Source organism: Rhynchophorus ferrugineus, unplaced genomic scaffold (genome assembly GCF_030347505.1).
Source record: "Rhynchophorus ferrugineus isolate W39M unplaced genomic scaffold, kcgeb_rfMv2 rfM10, whole genome shotgun sequence".
In the NCBI taxonomy this organism is placed as follows: Eukaryota; Metazoa; Arthropoda; class Insecta; order Coleoptera; family Curculionidae; genus Rhynchophorus; species Rhynchophorus ferrugineus.
Window position 1 is genome coordinate 15,480,833 of NW_027472589.1, and position 19,091 is coordinate 15,499,923.

At 33.1% G+C, this 19,091-nt stretch overlaps 5 protein-coding genes across 6 annotated transcripts; 3 read left to right on the top strand and 2 right to left on the bottom strand.

Annotated features, from left to right (window-relative positions):
* The first annotated feature begins 40 nt into the window (after positions 1 to 40).
* On the top strand, positions 41 to 6,801 carry LOC143204168 (lipase maturation factor 2). Its single transcript, XM_076416644.1, has 10 exons — positions 41 to 337; positions 452 to 635; positions 692 to 793; positions 941 to 1,134; positions 1,188 to 1,366; positions 1,508 to 1,745; positions 2,715 to 2,920; positions 3,254 to 3,494; positions 3,558 to 3,771; positions 5,913 to 6,801. Exons 1-10 carry the CDS (start codon positions 235 to 237, stop codon positions 6,166 to 6,168), a joined length of 1,917 nt encoding a protein of 638 aa, XP_076272759.1. The 5' UTR covers positions 41 to 234; the 3' UTR covers positions 6,169 to 6,801.
* Positions 6,802 to 8,244: 1,443 nt separating this feature from the next.
* Pbp95 (proximal sequence element A Pbp95) lies at positions 8,245 to 14,487 on the bottom strand. Of its 2 annotated transcripts, none has more exons than XM_076416639.1 (18): positions 14,325 to 14,487; positions 14,203 to 14,268; positions 13,704 to 14,142; positions 13,438 to 13,651; positions 13,230 to 13,381; positions 13,045 to 13,170; positions 12,829 to 12,988; positions 12,668 to 12,771; positions 12,385 to 12,613; positions 12,120 to 12,331; positions 11,784 to 12,060; positions 11,530 to 11,725; positions 11,236 to 11,473; positions 10,038 to 10,240; positions 9,379 to 9,727; positions 9,045 to 9,327; positions 8,733 to 8,937; positions 8,245 to 8,674 (listed from the first exon to the last, which is right to left on the bottom strand). In XM_076416639.1, the coding sequence occupies exons 1-18, from the start codon at positions 14,412 to 14,414 to the stop codon at positions 8,273 to 8,275; spliced, it is 3,945 nt and encodes a 1,314-aa protein (XP_076272754.1). In that variant the 5' UTR covers positions 14,415 to 14,487; the 3' UTR covers positions 8,245 to 8,272. The 2 variants fall into 2 exon arrangements, with proteins under 2 accessions (XP_076272754.1, XP_076272755.1); XM_076416640.1 differs by having other exon boundaries at positions 8,736 to 8,937; positions 14,325 to 14,483.
* On the top strand, positions 14,472 to 15,360 carry mRpS6 (mitochondrial ribosomal protein S6). The gene is made up of 3 exons (XM_076416672.1): positions 14,472 to 14,802; positions 14,856 to 14,995; positions 15,049 to 15,360. Exons 1-3 carry the CDS (start codon positions 14,758 to 14,760, stop codon positions 15,308 to 15,310), a joined length of 447 nt encoding a protein of 148 aa, XP_076272787.1. The 5' UTR covers positions 14,472 to 14,757; the 3' UTR covers positions 15,311 to 15,360.
* On the bottom strand, positions 15,358 to 16,564 carry UbcE2M (NEDD8-conjugating enzyme UbcE2M). The gene is made up of 3 exons (XM_076416667.1): positions 16,342 to 16,564; positions 16,192 to 16,286; positions 15,358 to 16,135 (listed from the first exon to the last, which is right to left on the bottom strand). Exons 1-3 carry the CDS (start codon positions 16,445 to 16,447, stop codon positions 15,788 to 15,790), a joined length of 549 nt encoding a protein of 182 aa, XP_076272782.1. The 5' UTR covers positions 16,448 to 16,564; the 3' UTR covers positions 15,358 to 15,787.
* An 11-nt stretch (positions 16,565 to 16,575) lies between these two features.
* GatB (glutamyl-tRNA(Gln) amidotransferase subunit B, mitochondrial) lies at positions 16,576 to 18,999 on the top strand. Its single transcript, XM_076416645.1, has 8 exons — positions 16,576 to 16,733; positions 16,784 to 16,920; positions 16,978 to 17,359; positions 17,413 to 17,608; positions 17,766 to 18,001; positions 18,049 to 18,228; positions 18,282 to 18,415; positions 18,477 to 18,999. Exons 2-8 carry the CDS (start codon positions 16,862 to 16,864, stop codon positions 18,826 to 18,828), a joined length of 1,539 nt encoding a protein of 512 aa, XP_076272760.1. The 5' UTR covers positions 16,576 to 16,733; positions 16,784 to 16,861; the 3' UTR covers positions 18,829 to 18,999.
* The last annotated feature ends 92 nt before the right edge of the window (positions 19,000 to 19,091 follow it).

Sequence of the window (19,091 nt, forward strand, 5' to 3'; positions counted from 1 at the left end):
GACTTTGGCCTATTTGATTTTTTACTTGTAATTAGTTTTCAGTTTTACTAAGTGGCAACATTGCTGGCCGAATTATAAATTTCTTTACGTGAGTCGGCGCATTATTTTAGAATCGCGAAAACTGATATCTAGTGAATCGAAGTTGAAAACAAAGCCAGTTTTAATTCGCGTTGTAGCGTGATTCCATGGTTTGTTCGGGATTTCATTAATAAAAGTGCCATTCTCTCGAGGAAAATGAGTGGCGTGATACCAGTTGGGTACACCAGGAACCTGTTCTTGAGGACTTTTTGTATAGTATACCTGTCGGCATTTTTGTCGTTTTATTATCAAGCGCCAGGTGAGCTCGGACCGTAAACACGCACTCAAACTTGTGAGGTTACGCGTAGTCTATTTATAATTTTGTCCCTATATATTAAATATAAAGCTTTCGTATTTTGATATGATATTATAGGGTTATACGGGGATAATGGAATACTCCCGGCTCGATCTGTTTTGGAAAATAGCAAACACAAAACGCTTTCAGCCAAAATTCATTATCAGCCCACTCTCCTATGGTTAGCTCCTTATTTAGGACTAAGCACAAGTGCCGCCGTAGATGTTCTCTCCTTACTTGGAGCATTTCTCGCCTTTACTGGGTAACATCCTTGTCTACTAAATTTTACAGTTATATGAAAGCAACTTGATTTTCTAGATTGGTGTCACAGAAGTTTTGCATAGTACCTATTTTTACTGCTTTGTGGTCATTGTACTTCTCACTATATCAAATTGGACAAGTTTTTGTTACAAATAATTAGTATGTATGATCTTGAAATCACTTTATGGTTTTTGAAATTAGATATGTGTACTGATATTGATAGCTTGTAAGAAATACTGTGCATTTGTCACAGTATTGTGATTTCTAAAAGTCACCTTATAAGATATAAAATATGTATTATTTCAGTGATGAATTTTTACTTGAAGCTGGTTTCCTTGCCATCTTCATGGCTCCATTTTTCCCATCACGTAGAAGAGTTAGGAGTGCTACAACAGACCTAATCTCATTTTGGTTGTGTAGATGGTTGGTCTTTAGGTATCTATTTAGCAATGGTATTACAAAATTATTGAGTGGTTGTCCTAAATGGTGGACTTTAACAGGTATTTTAAAATTGGTGATGTAATGTATTATAATTAATGTTTAAATCATTTAGCGTTGAATCATCATTTTGAGACTATGCCTCTGCCTAATCCTTTATCATGGTATGCACACCATTTACCAAAAACTTTGTTACAACTCAGCTCTGTGTATACCAGTGTGTGTGAATTAGCAGTACCATTTTTATTTTTTTTACCCATCAGAGGTGCCAGATTTACAGCATTCCATCTAATTGTAAGTATCTTTTCAGGCTTTTAATGAAATTCTCTGCTAAAAGTTAATGTTTTGTTTGCTTGATTTCAATGTCACCAAACCAGAAGTAAACATTGACCAGCCTGTTGATGCCTATTAATGACTTAATTACATTTTTTAAAGGCATTCCTACAAACTTGTATAGTGGCTACAGGAAATTTCAGTTATGAAAATATCCTCATTATGACCTTACTGTTGTCCTTGTTGGACGATAAAGTATTTTCAACCAAAAAAAAACCAAGCTCCAAGATGGATTTCTTGGATCACACCTTAACGGTTGGCGTTTGGGCGGGTCTCTGTTTCGGAATTTATAAATTATATGGCATCAAGTTTAGTGGTGGTTTATTGGATGCCCAAATCGGTAAGCATATGAGTTAAAAAATGTTTTTTTTAATTATTAACTTTACATTGAATGAGTTCTCGTTTTTTTTACCTATATTGCATGCCTATACATTTTAATTTTACTGTCTTTTTATAGGTTTTTTTTTCGATAAGAGCATGATGTACGAAATTATTTTTTTATTGTCGCGATATATAATGAGATATAAAATCAATTAAAATGTTCGCCTCGGCTTTTAACGGTGATACCAAACCAAGTGGTTAAAATTTCAACTGCAAAGTTTGGCCTGAATTTGAACAATGATTTTAGGGCTGCATAACTACCTAGCGAACCTTTTGCTATTTGGCGTTTTTTTATGTATGGGGCAATTCTGTTTGTTAACAGCTATTCAACCAATAGCGCGTCTCATCGCTAAAATTGGACGATGGTATAAGGAACTTTATCTTAGTGAAATCAGGAACTTGTAAAGGTGATGATAAAGAACATTCTGGAACACTGAACATATTTGGATATTAAAAAGTTGGAGGCATTACTTCATGAATAGATGCTAGCTGTTCCTGCAAAATATATAATAGCTTTAGTATTGGATATTGTACTGGTTGAAGCTGAAAAAGTAATGACCTATTTTTGCATAATGATGCTGGAAAAATAGCGTTTATACAAGCAAAGTCACAAGTTATTTCTTAAAATGTCCTATCCTACACGCGTTATTTACCAGATGTTGCCATTTTTGCACGCTTGATAAACACTTCTTAGCTACAAGTGTTTTATCAATAAAAATTTAATTTTCGTAAAAAAACATGGAGAACCTATTCAAGGTCACAATAATTTTTATTTAGATATATTTAGTACATCTGCAAACTTTTTTTTCGCATTGTGCGAACGCACTCGTTAAGTGTTTATTAATATATTTGTTTACCACCACTTATCAATTGATAATTGTTGCAACACATAAAAATAATTCATTTACATTACATTTTGATGTTTCAGCTTTCACAAAAATACAGTTCGGAAATTTTATTGCCGAATATCTTCAATATGCCGTTTGCGCTATTCTGATATCTTTAGCGTTAACCGTACTGCTATGCTTGGCGCAAGTTTTGTTCAACAAGAGCTACACTGGAAACAAATTATTCGGTATATTAGGAACAGCTTTCTATACCATCATAGCATTATCGCTGTTCTTTTCTAGCACTGTAAGTGAATGAAATCATAATAGATTGTTCAGAAATATTTGTATATTCGATAAGAAATTGTTTTAATATAAAAATATGACATTGTGAGCATTCTTATTAGGTTCTAGAAAGCTGTGTGCCCATTGGGTACCGGTATTATAACAGTGGAACGATAATGCGTTCGATTGGTACATTTACATGATTAAAATATTTTTTTGTTTCCCTCTATGACTATTCTAAACTATTTTTATTGAAATTCATTTCTTTTCTTGTTGAGCGATAAACTTACTGAACAATTTATTATATACTTAAATATTCTATTTCACGAAAGTTATTACAAAAATTGTTTTGTAGGTGCCTCTAATATCCATCCATCCTAAGACGAACTCCACAATACACCCGACAGTACGAACTACTTACAATAGGTTACACAAACTTCGTGTCGTGAATCAATACGGACTATTTCCTAAGATTACTGGCGTCGAAGGACGCCCTGAAATTATATTAGAAGGTTCAAACAGTTTGGAGGGACCTTGGAAGGAGTATAGTTATTTATATAAGCCGGGGAATGTGAATCATTCTCTACCATTCGTCGGTAAGTTGCAGATTCTCCTGGTTTTTATATTTTTTATAATGACTTCTCAATTTTTATTTGCAGTTCCTTATGGACCAAGATTGGATTGGCAGTTTTATTGGGCTGCCCAAAGTACTTATGACAAACAACCTTGGGTACTATCACTGGCTCATCGATTGCTAACCAGTAAACCAGAGGTTCTTATTCTTATAGACAAGAGCCATTCAGCGTTTGGTGTTTACCCTCCAAAATATATTCGTGGTGTACTGTATAAGTACAAGTTTACTACAAACAATTAGTAAGTATGTTAGGGAGACACACTAACATTGTGGATGTTATAAAACAAATAATTTTTTATAATTATTTTAAAGGTGATAAAATAATCGTATTATTAGCATTTACATAATTTCATTAGGAGGCGAAAGAGTATAAATATAAATTAACAAAATGAGACTTGTAGAATATCTTGCTACTGAACTTGGTGTAGTATCATAAACTCCTACATTTAAGTTTCTATTTCTGTTGATTTAAAGCCAAACAAGAGAAAATTGAGTTACTGTCATGCGGGGAATAATACCATAAAATTAAAATTGAAATATGTTATTTCAGAAAATATTCTAGATAGATTTAGAATCTGTTGCTGGTTTTAGGTTCTAGTTCCGGCCTTATATCGTTATTCCCGCTTTATGATTGTTTTCAGGTTCCTACAATTCTGTCCAATTTTTGCATAATTAGCTGACCGTCACTAGTGAACAGTCAATAAAAGTCCTGTTACTTATTAACTGAACTAAATTTATGATTTCATGGAAGTAATACAATGAATATAAAATAAATCATCAAGTTCAGTACTTTATTAAGATATATCAGTTGGTTTAATTCTCTTCATTCAATCTCTTGTGATTTACGACATTTTTTGTTTATTTATCAGGCGCAGGAACAAATAGATCGGATGGTTTGTCGACGCGTGAACATGCCACGTACAACTGACCATGAGAAAAACACGAATTTTTTAAATTGAGACCACAAACAGTCAAGAATTGGCCTTGTAATTTGTTAACCGTCATGGCGAAAGCAAGACGAATCAGGAACCTAAAGGGCATATCCGTTGGGATCTTCGGAACGAGAACTAATTAAAATCTTATCATCTTTAAATGTTCGTTTGAGTATCGTCGGGTGAATCACATTACTCATCAGTATTCTTATCACCAAGCCCATTCCATTGCATAGTTTTGGTTGGTTTAGATTTCGAAGCATGATGAGTAATTAGTGCTACTACCGAGCCCGCCTTCAAATGAATAATTAGTGGTTTCGTCTTCATTTGTTACACATTCAATAGATTTGAATGAATTCAGAGTAATAAAGATTTGATTTTGAACTATAAAGTCAACCACATCATCATTCTTAGCCGCCAAAATTGCTCGCTCACTTAACAATTTGTTATTTGTGTGGTTAGCGATGATGTCCGCACGATTCGTCGACAGGAACACGGCCATTACCGATAGTCAGAAATTGTTTGAAGAAATCTTCAACATATCGGTCGTTCAGCAATGCAACTCTCATGTTTGCTTGTCTGTTGAAGTTTCTTCACATAGCGCAACAGATTTGATGATTTGAAACAAGCGTTTATTTTATCAGCAGCAGTCGATCTTGAAATGACCGGCAGTGTTTGGCACTTGGAAATCGCCAGATAGTAAAAGTAATTGCGCCACCAAACATTCTCGAGTCACTGCGCAAAACTGACTAAACAAATCACATACAACTTTTGCTACGTAAAAGTGAGACCAATCGAGTTGACATTTGTTTTTTAAAATTAAGTAATTAGTATATATATAATTGTCAACTAATAAATATTCTGCTCTGCTGTTCTCGAGTTCGAACAAACCCGACTTCCTTTTATTGGTTGGGTTTTCATTAAGTTCCAGCAACCTTATAGGCGGATATTTTAACCATTTTTAGTCCAGAATGTAGGTACCTTGAAAACAAACACCAAATTGTCCCCTTAAAACTATCGTTTTCATTCTGGGTACACACCCAAGGATCTTACTAGTAAATAATCCCATGAGAATTCTTTATGAGTTGGTAGAAAATACTTTTTTTATGTATTCGTCAAGCTACGGAGAAGTATCTCCACATTCTGCATCTTTGTTGGGAGTGACAGTATTTTACCACCAGTGTTCAAAAGAAGACAATTATTTTATTTTTTAGAAGCAACTTTCCATTCCATCTTTCTACCACAAAGATTTGTAACTTGTAGCTAGTGCTCTTTCAGCAATTTATTTATCTATGATTGCAAAATGTCGCTCCAAGATTTTTGTGCAGCTTTTTATTCCTAAAGTTTCTCCTGGTGTAACCTAACTAGGATTTCACCCTAGCTACCTGCTTAGATGAGGAATACATATCTATATGTAAAAACATACTTATTAATACTTTTTGTTACAGTTCTGGTACATCTTGGTGGGTCCGCGAGAAAGTATCCGAATATTTCCCACCGTACGCGAAAGACTCTCCCGTTTTGGAAGACTTCCTGAAAGCACGGAACTTGTTGCCTTCTGGCAAACCATCCGAACTGAACCCAATCTGGAAACAGGTGTTGGACAGTATAAGATTCGTTGCCAATCAAGTGGAAGCTACTCTGATATTCTGGTCAGTTTTCTCTGCTGGATTGGCGATCATCGCCACTATTTCCGGCTCCTAATTTGCGTAGATTTAAAATAAAATCGTACGAGCCACATCCCTCAATTGTTGTTTCAAGGAAAAAGAGCGTTATTTGGAATAAAAAACAAATCATTTTAGATGGCCGCCTCCTTTTCTGCTTTGAATCGACAATTTGGGGATTCCAAAAGATGCACTCTCTTCAATTTGGTTGGTTGCCAAATGTTTGGATGAGTAGTTGTAGGCGTGTGTTTTATTCTTTATAATTTTGACAAACACATTAAACTTTTTTTTCACGTATTTTTAAAACTTCATCAAATCATTTTACGTCATGTTGATGTTTATTTATCTATTTTTTTTTATAGAAGAGATATAGTGTTACTGTTTATATTGTTTATGGAGATAACCCAATTTGTCTGTACAATATTATATACTTATTTATAGGGCTTGTTTAAATGTGTCAGTTTTTTTTTATTTATGCAAGTCTCAATTCGAATTGTATTTCCATTTTCATCTAATGATATCAGCATTCTAATGACCTTCACAAAACTATATCAGAAATTGTTCAAGAATATCTAGTTTTATAGTCGAAAATTTAAAAGATCTGTAACTGTTTTCTTATGTCTTATCATAATAAAGTCTGTAAAAGAATGACTAGTAACAATGACCAAATAAATAGTTTCCTTTTAAACATTTTGAGTAAGTTGTGGTCTATATGTACTACTGATTAACATTGTCGTAAGTGTTGATTATGTAAGAGGTACACTACTCTGTTGACGTGGATCCAGCATATAGGGAATAAAACCACCTCGGTGGGAAGTGTAGTTGGACTTCAACAGCCAAACCAAATATTCGCGATAAAAATTTAATGATGTATGTCTAGTCATACAAGATATTGCAAATTGATTTTTCAGTACAGTAATGCTAAATGAAATGATTTTTGTCAGTCGATCAGCCTACAATCTAGCATAGCAACAACACACACCAATGCGGTATATGTAAAATATGAGAAACAATTACAAATAACGATAGAGAATATTTTCAAAAAGATATATAGTTCTAATTTCTTTGAATAAATTTTCCAAGTTACTGTTAAAAAAATATTTAAGTCACTGGTCACTTATAGCAGCCCGTGAAAGTATTAAATGAAAGCACTGTCTTAAAATATTTATTACCAACTACAAGAGTAAAAAAAATAAGGCTCTTGTTACAGTGTCCTTCAAAATGCATTATCATATACTACAAATTCAGTTTTTATTAGAGTTTACAAAGCCAAGACTAATAATATCAATTGAATATGAGTTCTTGAAAATACCAGAAAATTATTGTAAGATGCCAAACCTCATCATCAAGACTAAAATTCCGTTATAACTGCTATTCCCAATTCCAAACTGTTTCTCAATTCTGACCTGTTCAAATTTGAGATATCTGATGGTCTGAGATTTTGTTTTTAAATTCAAGAGTGGTATCTGCAACGGTTTAGCCATTTATGTCCAAAATATTTTTTTAATTTTTACATCATACATTAGATATGCTTAGTATAATCTTAATTCACAAATTAACGTATTACTACTGTTCTGCTGTACTCTTGTATTCATACACAAGCAAGACGAGTACGGGATTAATACATCAGTCTGTATTTCTCAAAAAAAAAAAATTACTTAAGCAAAGAATTGTCCTTCACTAGAGACCAAATTTTCTTTCGAAAAGATATGATCCAGCAGTCAACAATTCTACGGTAGCAATTTGCTAATTTTGTAAATTAATTCGAAATGCCATACCCGGTCAGAAGCTTGTGAGACGTCCAGGAACTCGCCTTCGAATTTTCAACAACCGCTGTTACTCTGTTTCGCTGTCGACTGGTTATTCCAAACCAGAAATCTGGTATTTCTATAAATGATTTAATACGTTTTAACAGCACTTAATAGAAACTGATAGTGACGTCAAGACCTTATATAAGTGAAGTATACAAATTAATGTATTAACCGTAAACATCAGTAATGCTTAGAAATATATTAAGGCCAAGTGAAGTAACAGTAAACACATGTTATGTTAGATTGACAACTTGGAGGATTTTATTGGTATGTGTAAAAGGTAGCAAGAAAGTGTAGGCATTACAATCGAATAAATAAAAATATATTCATAAATCAGTCAATATCGAACGATTCATCAATTTCAACGTTCTCACATTTGAGGGCTTCATTTAAAGCATTCAGATCTTCTAGATCGGCACTTAGAGAAACATTTTCTGACACTGTTTTATTTCCGGCTTCGTTTCTGTTTGTGCCTATTGATACCCCTGATGGTGTCTGAACCTTTTCTTTTTCGGTATTGGGTTGGTCTGTACCATTTCCCTTTACTTGTTTAGAAGCGGTTTTAGTTTTTGACGAGCAGAATCTCTTAGCTGGCGAGTGTGTAGTGAGGTTTTTTATTGCATCGTTAATTCGACGCTTTAACTTTTCCGCCATGGAATCGATAACTGGAGATCCATTTTCTTCACTTGGTAGGATGGCTTTCGGTTGATTTTTTTTTCTATACGTTCTGATCGCCTACAATATAATATGTTGCCATTAAAGATAACAAGAATCTGAAATATATTCAACATACAACTTTGTTATTATTTGATGATAAGTTTTTGGTCAAACCATCGGGAGGCTTCTGTAACGTTAAGATACCCGGGAATTTGAAAAGGGACATTAGCCGTTTGTGGAACAAAATTCGTTCTTCTTTAAGTTGTTTCTGAGTGAATTTTGTTTTATTTGGTTGATGTTTCCGTCCCCGATATGATATGGTGCGACTATCTTGCGCGTTCCTAAAGAAAAGTGCCGGATGTTAGATTATTTAAAATTAGATTGGGATTTCAATGATTAATAAGTAACCTTCATGTAGTTTTACGTAAGTTCTATTTTTAATCCTTACTTGCGATTCTGAACGTTGTTTTCCTTTTTAGTAGATTTGTAAATATGGTTTTTAATTAGCAAACTTCTCATCCCGACGGCAGTGTACAGATTTGGTGGAATCTGCGAGTTTATATCACGGCTGCTTCTTTTAATAACATATTCGTTGTGTTCATTCATGGAAGCTTTTGATACCAGGGATTTTAAAATGTCGACGTCGACGACATCCAAGTTGGTTATTTCTGGAAACTCCTTTGGTATGCATAATTCCACGTTCAGCGCGGAAAGAATAGCTTGAACGGACACTGGTTTTTTGTTGAATTAAATTTTCTCGTGATTTTTAAGTTATAACTTACCAACGGCGTGATTAACGTGGGCTTGATTTACGCTGCTCTGAAATTTTAACTTCATGGCAGCACTAAAGAAATCCGTCAGAAGGTCATCAATGTTCGAGACGAATTTATTCAAGGATTCTTCGTTTGCATTTTCGACAAGCTTTTGTTGTGCAGGTTGTTCTTCGGGATTTCGTACTCTTTGTGCGCTCGATTTTTTGAGTGGTGCAATAGTTGTTGGAATAGTATTAGTAGTATTATGAACTGTGCCTTCCGGTTTTATCCATACTGTTTCAAAACTGGTTTCACATTCACTAGTTGATGGTTGATCGCCTAATGTTCTATTTACATTTTTTCCATAGATTTGCATTTTCTATATATATATATGAGTGTAATTAGATAAAACATTAGGTATAGTCCTTCTAATAAAACAGCCAAAGCACGTCACACATAATGTTAAATGCAGTTTGTTGCGATTTAGGTTGGTACCAGTGGACTTTAAAACATTAGTGATAATAATTAGGTTATAAACCGGCAAACGTTGCAAAATTTTGCATTGATGCGGCAACTATATACTAGGCTATATTGTCTGGTATTAAAACGAATTTAAAAACTGCAATAAACTCGTTGACGTGCGTTCACTGCTATTTTGGATAGACTATGAATAGTTCATCAACACTTACGCTATTTGGTACAGTCTTGGGAAGGCTATCAACTAACGTGATAACATCGATATTATTCCTTTTAAAGACATAGTTGTTTTCAGCATTGATAATTTGATTTGGTGTTAAGCGTGTTAAAACCCGAACATCTACCGGGTCCAGTGAAGAGATATTTTCTAGATTTTTTGGTATAGAGTGCTCGGTATTGAGATTTTTACTGGTACCTAGAAAATGTATTTTGATTAATTTATTTTGTCCTGCGTTGTTATACAGTGTTTTTCAATTGGGACGAGTTGACGTGCCAGCATCTGTTTAAGCTGTTGTTCAGCAAGGGAGAGACTAAGTCACTCAAGTCTATTTTAAAAGCAATAAAAGTTTACATCGACGACACGCGCTTGTAGAAAAACCTTATAACAGGTCAATTGAAAAGTCCCCAGCCTGACATATAGCTGGCGCCACTAGAATTAAATCGAGGTTTTTTGGTTAGCCCTAACCCTCAAAAGATGTGTGTATAAATTTGACAGCTGTCGGATCATTAGTTTGTGAATTATAGCATTATGAGTGAAGCAACTTTTGTCATTGTGAAAAAATGGATAAAAAGGAATTTCGCGTGTCAATAAAATATTGCTTTTTGAAGAGTAAAAATACAGTTGAGGCAAAAACTTGGCTTGATGCCGAGTTTCCGGACACTGCCCCAGAAAAATCAACCATCAAGGATTGATATGCTAAGTTTCGACGTGGTGAAATGAGCACCGAAGACGGTGAACGCAGTGGACGCCCAAAAGAGGTTGTTATCGACGAAAACATTTAAAAAATAATAATGATTATTATTTTTTAAATGTTTTGTTTTGAATAATCCATAATCCATGAATTGGACTTCGAATTGCTTCGTCATCCACCGTATTCTCCAGATCTGGCCCCCAGCGACTGCTTCCTGTTCTCAAATCAGAAGAAATTCTGAAATCTCAGAAATTTTCGTCGAATGAGGAGGTGATCGACGAAACTGAAGCCTATTTTGGAGCCAAGCCAAGGACCAATCGTACTACAAAAATGGTATCGAAAAGTTGGGGGGTCGCTATAATCAGTGTATCACCCTTGAAGAGGATTATGTTGAATAAAAAAAAATTGCCAAAAAAATGTGTTTTACTATGGTAGGCCGGGGACTTTTCAATTGACCTGTGGTACTTACCGACTGACCGGATATATGGGTGATACTTACTGACTGAGTCGCTAATATGAACTGGGTTGGTGCTATTTGAACGTTCCAGTTTATTGGTTGTACTGAAGAAATCTGTTAAAACATCATTAATATTCGTAGCGGAGCTAATTTCAACGGTCCCTTCGTTTGAGCTGATATTTTCATGTTCTGACACTTTGTTTGTAATTTCTTTAGTACACTTACTGGTTGATGGTCTCGACAGTTCTATCCTGGATTTTCTGCTGTATGTTTGGATTTTCTAAAACAATGTGTAACCATCGATGTAGCATTTAATAATACTGGTTTGAAACTCACAGTTGTTTTTAATGTTCTGAACAGGCACACTTCCGATGTTTTTTGCCTTGTCAAAATAGTCGGGAATTTTAACACAGATAGAAGTCGCTGATAAAAGAGGCTCCGCTCCATGTTGAGCTTGTTTCTTGTCGCTTCGGGTACATTTGAAAGGTACGTCCTCATACACCAGAGCATAGAATCGGCTTGTTGAGACTGTCTAGGTAACAATAATGATTTAAATTAAAATGAACGTTGATAATACTCATAATACTCACTCTTCAATGCTGGTACTATCTTTATCGCCCATTTTAAACAAATTCTTATCTACCAGATTCAGTAACCCTACCACATTGAATAAATTTGGCGGTAGAAGTGAATTTATCTTGTTTCCGTCCCGTTTTATTTCACAAGCTCCATCTTCATTCTTGGGTTCTCTGGCGGTCAATGATTTTAAAATACGATGGTCGACGCCATTGAGCTCCGGGAAGTCTTTCAATTCTTTAGGTATACAAAGTTCGGCTTGCAGTATGGATAAAACTTGTCTAACAGCAACTAAAATGTGAAGAACGTCAAAACATTCCTTGGTTCCCTTCAATTTTGGGTATACTTACTTACTGCCAGATTTATATTGGCTTGATTTGTCTTTTCGTTGTTCATCTTGGCACAGAAGAAGTTTGTTAGAAGATTGTCGATTTGTTTGTGATTTTGTGGTTCTGCCAACAATTTGTTATTATATATTTTATTTTGACTGTTCAATAATACTTTCTCTATTTCTTTTAATGTAGGGATTTTGCTGTGATTCTTGTATACATTCGCGATGCATCTGAAGAAAGACGATTGCTCTTTAAACTGTACGGCGATTGGCCGGAGTATTACCTGAGAAAATCGAATTCTTTATCAAATGATAGTACCGTCCCTTTCCTCCTTGGCGCCTCTTCAAGTGATGCGCCCGGATGTCCTTTGAAGAAATCGTTCAATATTTTGTATCTTTGCCTTATTTGACCACCCGTACGACTAAGCGTCCTTGCCAGGGTTACCCATTGGGACGGTCCATTTTTCTCAACATAGTCTATGATTCGTTGATCTTCTTCGACAGTAAAGGAAGCTGCGATTCGGAGTATAAATTATTGGAACATTCGTATATGTTGGCTTTAGATACCTCTTTTTATGGCGGTTTTTAAATTAGTGGTGTATCTGGCTTTGAGCTGCACAGAACATCTGTTGGTGAAATATTCCTGGCATTTCGAAAAACGAGTCCCAAATCTAAATTAATTGTTATACTCGTAAAATTCCATTACAGTTAAGATGGTACAGTCTTACCTATCAACTAAAATCATTAATAGTACATCTTCAGCTGGCGTAAATTTCCCTTTTACAATATCATCCTTACAACTCAAGAAATATTTGTATCTGTAACATAGTTGTCCTCTAGTTCTATTTTTGAAGTGATAGGCAATTCTTGTCCATGGTATATAGCTCCCTATTGAAATAAATGAGTTAATACATCAAAAATTTGGACATACAAGATGGGGGCACCTTGTTTAAAAACTTTAACCAAATCACACAGAAGCTTGTCTTCACTTGGCTTAAATCTACCTTCTTTTGGTGGTTCGACATTTCGATAATAATGTATACACGATACAAATCCAGTCCTGTTGTTACCTTAAAATGAACACAGAAGTCACATCAAATAAGAAAAAAGATAATATAATGTTTACTACCCAATTCTTTAGCGATGGCATCCCAGTTTTGGTGATGATGTCTTAAGACTATGGATTTGAGTTTTGTATTTTCATCACCAGACCACTGGCCTTTATTTATGTGTGGATGTAAGTAGATATTCCAGAATATTTCACAGTCTTCAGGTGAGTACCTAATAAAAAACGAAAATTAGGACTATCATTAATTGCTAATGAAACTTTGTCATACTTATTACATAAAAAATTATGTGAAATCCTATTCCAGTCTATGGATTTGTCAAAATTCCTAGGTGGATACACCACCTCAGAAGAATTTCTGATATCATCCACACTTTGCTTAAGCATTTTTAATTTTCTATGATTCACATTATCTGATTGTTCCATAGCAGAAATTTCTTTCGTTAGTTGTTCCTCCCTTATAACTTTGAATATGAATGCAACTCCTATAAAAACAATTGATTAATGATTAATTTATATAGATAATATATTACTGACCTGCCATCAACCTTTTTGCATCATTGTTAAACCATTTAATACTTGGAATCATGTCATAATACATTAATTCCCCTTTTTGATGCTTCTGCATAGTATCTTCATTTCTTGGGCAAGGAAAGTTATCTGCAGACTTAAAATACGGCCTGCCGATTCTCCATATTTTATAATTATTGCGCTTGTCGTTATTTTTAGCCTTAATTTGATTATCTTTTTGCATAATATTAGTTTGGCATTCGATTAATAAGTCTTTAATCACTTTAAAAAATTGCATAAGTTGCATGTTCTTTTGCCTATTTAGAATTAGCAGCTCTCTCAGGTCTGGATCTTTACACATATCAACGATCTTCTTCTCATTAACTGTTAATATAGAGCTGGGAGTACTTGTATGTAGTTTTGATACATCTTGCTTTTGATAATCAGGTATTTCATAGTCTTCATTCTATACAAAAAGGATATAATGTTAAAACACTTTATATTATGAGATTTGTAATCTATTTACCTCTCCTATAAATTCATCACTATCATAATCGTCTATAAATTCTGAATATTCTACTTCATCGCACTCCTACAACAATATTAACTTTTTTTTTGTTTTTCTTTGAAATAATAATTTAAATATACCTGCTCCTCTAATTTTTGTTTTTCAATTAATAGTTCAATTTCTTTTAAATCTTCTGCTTCATTCATTGTTGGCAATATATTGTTTTTCATGCAAATATTAAAGAATCGGGATAACTAAGGATATATACTTTGGTAATAAAATAGTTCTTCTAATAGAATGGTTAGGTTTAAATGTTGGGGGCATCTAGTGTTGAAAATTGTAAGGTAGTAATTTTGAAATTGGAGGTTATCAGTAGTTTTATATTACAAATTTGATATATAATATTGATTTAATATAACATTTAATACATTATTATATTTAATATATTATAGTTGAAGAGCATTTTATATACAGCAATTAATTGTTATAAATTGGTTATCCTGTTTAAAAAATTATTCTAACCTCATATTTAAGAGGTTAACCTGGCCAAGCTCTGACTATTTTTAAAACAAAATGATCAACTACGAATTGCTTTTACTATTACGAGTTTTACCAAAGGTAATTTGTTGCAATTAGTATATTTAGAAGTTTAACATAGGAATGACTTTTAGATGGAGCTAAAACAAGCTCTTCGAAGAACTGCAGATCAGATATTTGAGAAAGGTGGCATTATAAGAAAGTTGGAGAATTTAGGTACTAGAAATATGCCTTATAAGACAAGCGCACATGGTATTGTGTATAATAGAGCTAGGTTCGTTTATTATATGCAAAATAGTATTATTTATAACTCTCTAAAACTTGCAGTTATTTTTTATTTGAATTCAACACACCCCCTAGCTCATTAGATAACTTACTGGATGAATACAGTCGAGATGTAGATATAATAAGACGTCGTATATATCGAAAAAAAGAAGCACAGGAGGCCTTTGAATGTACGTTAGAAGAGGAAATGCAGCCTGCTCCCTATAGAAAGAGTGTCCAAGAATTGATTGATGAAGCAAAGAAATCTGAAAAACCAAGATTTCACTATAATTCTGGCTTGGATTATTATCCTTTTGGTAAATAACTATTTTATCACTTGTATATATTAGTATAGTAAATAAAAAATCAATAGAACTATTTTTTTATTTATTGGAAAAATTAGCCTATCTTACAAAACAAAAAAAACATAAATAGTATAAGCTATTAAAAAGTAATTGCTATGGGAACATTTTTTGCAGGTTTTTTTTTTACTTAAAGTACTTTTACTGCTGAAAAAAATGAGGCAAACTAAATGCCTATCTAATAATCACAAATCAAACAACAAATTTTTATAAAGCTATCCCAGTGTTAACAACTTTATTTTGTATAAATTATATTGGAAATCTTAAATTGAAGTAATTATGAGGATAAAAATATCTTTTATTATTATTATTTTAAAAAAACATTATTTCTTCAGGTATACCATTAGAAACATGTTTGATTTCATATACACAGTTTTATCTTCATCCATGTCCTTATGTTAATAATAAAAGTTATAATTTTAAGTATTTAAGAATTTCCATCACTTTAAACAGCGATCAAAATAAATACCACCTACATATCCCCCTCTTATTGCTTTTTGAACATTCTGTTCAAATACTCTCCTATTAGTGGTTAAAACTTCTGCAGCTTCTTTATTTAAGGGGTCTTCGGCATTTGGCTCTAGAAACAGATATTGCAGTCCATAGACAATACTGTTTATAGTTAAAACTGGTTTCCAATCTTCACGCAGGATATTTAGGCAAACATTGCCTTGCTGATCAATGTTGGGATGATATACCTGCGTTTCACACTTTACTTTGGGTGGTTCATGTGGATAATTTGGACCTACTTTGAAACTAAAGACAAATCTTCCTCCTTTGTAGAAACCCTTAAATGTTTATATTCAATGCAAAAAATATGCAGAATTTATTCAAAATGGCATACCTCATCTGGGCATATAATCAGTTTGAAATTTAATAAGTCATCAGGGTCGGGAAATTCGGTAGTGCAAGTTTTAGGTAAATTCAACTCATTTAGATCTGAAACAGTTTCAATAAAAGATTGGCAAATTTTATTCCAGTTCGGAGAAAAAACCTTTCGTTATCCTTAATTGAGCTGCGGATGCTTTTTTCTGGTTTCCAGTTCGTGGCGTTGCTTCACCATCCTTTTTCTGTTGTTTTAGAGAAAATAACTTAATCATATTGTTTAATTACGCGTATTTACGAACTAAGCAAAAGTATTCTGTACATAAAGATTAGCAGCAAAAATTGCTTTCCCCGACTTTTTTGTGATGAATGACCCTGTCAGTAAAACGTCTTAATTGTCAATATACAGAAAAGACAATTTGTACAAAAACGCATTAAAATAGAAGCTTGATTAATAAATTCAATTCTTCTTTACATAAAATTATTTAAACTAATTTAAAATACAGGAGATTTATTTGATGTTTACATATTTTTAACATTATCACTTTGATATCATTTGAAGTTAGTAATAAATTAATTATTTATATTTCAAAATGTCAAATTTGTTTTAGGTTATATGTTTGTTTTATGGTTATATGAAGAAAAACAAATTTAATAAGCTTATATCCATTTTATAATCTAAAATAAGAATGTTACCATCCGGCTACAGAGTTTCAAAACGTGTTTGTTCTAATATTGCTAATAAAAGGTTTTTCGTTACATTGTTAAATTATGTTCAGTCATTTCAGTTCACCTGTTTTTCTAGGTCTAAGTGGAAAAGTGTAGTTGGTCTTGAAGTGCATGCTCAGATTCAATCAAAATCTAAATTATTTTCGGGGGCACCAACAAAATTTTCTGCTCCTATAAATTCCAACGTATGTCTTTTTGATATGGCTATTCCTGGCACTTTACCAGTTCTTAATAAGTATTGTGTGGAAGCAGGAGTTTTAACTGCTTTAGCATTAAATTGTCAAATAAACCCTGTATCATATTTTGATAGAAAACACTATTTTTATGCTGATATGCCAGCAGGATATCAAATTACACAACAGAGAGCACCATTGGCACAAAATGGTAGTTTAGAATTTAATGTCTTTACACCTGCTGTACATAAATCTTCATATAAAACTAAAGTTGGCATAAAACAGGTATTGACAGCATATGTTATTAGATAATCATTGTATCAAGCTAAATTTGTTAGTTGCAATTGGAACAAGATAGTGGAAAGAGTCTTCATGATTTTGATAGAAGTTTGATAGATTTAAACAGAGCGGGTATACCATTAATGGAAGTGGTTTTTGAACCAGATTTGACTGATGGAGAAGAAGCAGCAGCTTTAATTAAAGAGCTGATAGGAATATTGCAGAGGTTACAAACTTGTTCCTGCAAAATGGAAGGTAAGATCATATACACTGACCTGTGCTGTGACATCTTCATCAGAATTTGTTTGAGTATTTATAGTACACTTCCATGATGCCATGTTAGAATTTGTTTTGATGTACCCATAATTTTGACAAATGCTGTAAGACCTTTGACATTTATTATTTTTCGTAGAGGGTGCTCTGAGAGTAGACGCTAATGTATCTGTGAATAAAGAGGGAGAACCTTTAGGTACTAGAACAGAAATAAAAAATATAGCTTCAGTGAAAGGTGTAGCTGCTGCTATTAAATATGAAATTGATAGGCAAATAAAAATAAAGGAATCTTCAGGTATTATATTGAATGAAACTAGAGCATGGAATGCAGAAAAAAAAGTAACTGTGCCAATGAGAGATAAAGAAGTTCAACAGGTACTGTTCTTATATTTATATATTAATTTACTAAGTGCTAGAATTAGGATTATAGATATATGCCTGAACCAAATTTACCTCCCTTACATATTGCAATGGGTCCTGTTAGTTTTGGTTCAATCAATGCAGATAAAATAAAAGAGACTTTACCGGAGTTACCTGAACAAGCTAGAAGAAGATTAAGGGATGAGTTAGGCTTAACATTAGAACAGAGCATTATTTTAGTAGTAAGTTATTTCAAGGATACTATGATTTTAAATTGATGGATCTTCCCTTTTAGAATGATAATGACTTATTAAATATTTTTGAAGTAGCTCTATCTAGTGGTCCGATGAACACCATACTTTTTGCAAATTTCTTAATAAATGATTTATACACTGCCTTGAATAAGCTAGACTTAGAAGTCAAGGATTTGTATGTTGTTACCTTCATTATGTTGAAAGAAAGTTATTCTATGTTATATATTCTATTATAGGGGTTTCAAGCCGACATTTTTAGGGGACATAGTAAAACTTGTGGAAAAAGGTGAAATTAGTAGAAACACTGCCAAGTTGGTTTTAGATGAACTGCTAAAGGGTGGTACAAATTCACCGATAGAAATTATTGAAAAAAATAATTGGAAGCAAATTAGCGATGAAGCCGAATTGACAAAGATTTGCGAATCGATAATAAATGATGAAGAAAAAATAGTTAAAGATTATTTATCTGGCAAGCAAAAAGCATTTAAAGCGCTTTTAGGAGTGGTTTCTAGGAAAACCCAAAATAGAGCTAATATGACTAAATGCAATGAGATATTTAAGAAACTGTTATCAAAACGTATAAAATAAAAGTTACTAGGGATGTCGGCCACCAAGAAAAATATTGATATTTCCATATTTTAAAAAATATCGATATATCGTTTTTGATATTTCATATAAAATATCGATATATAGTTTTCGATATTTATAAAAAAATATCGATGTACCGGAGGATAAAAATATATCGTTTTTTGCAATATATACTGATATTTTTAATGAGCCTTTACATTTAAGTACCAAAATATATATAAAACCTTTAGAGTTAAGTACTAAAGTACACTAAACTTTTACAA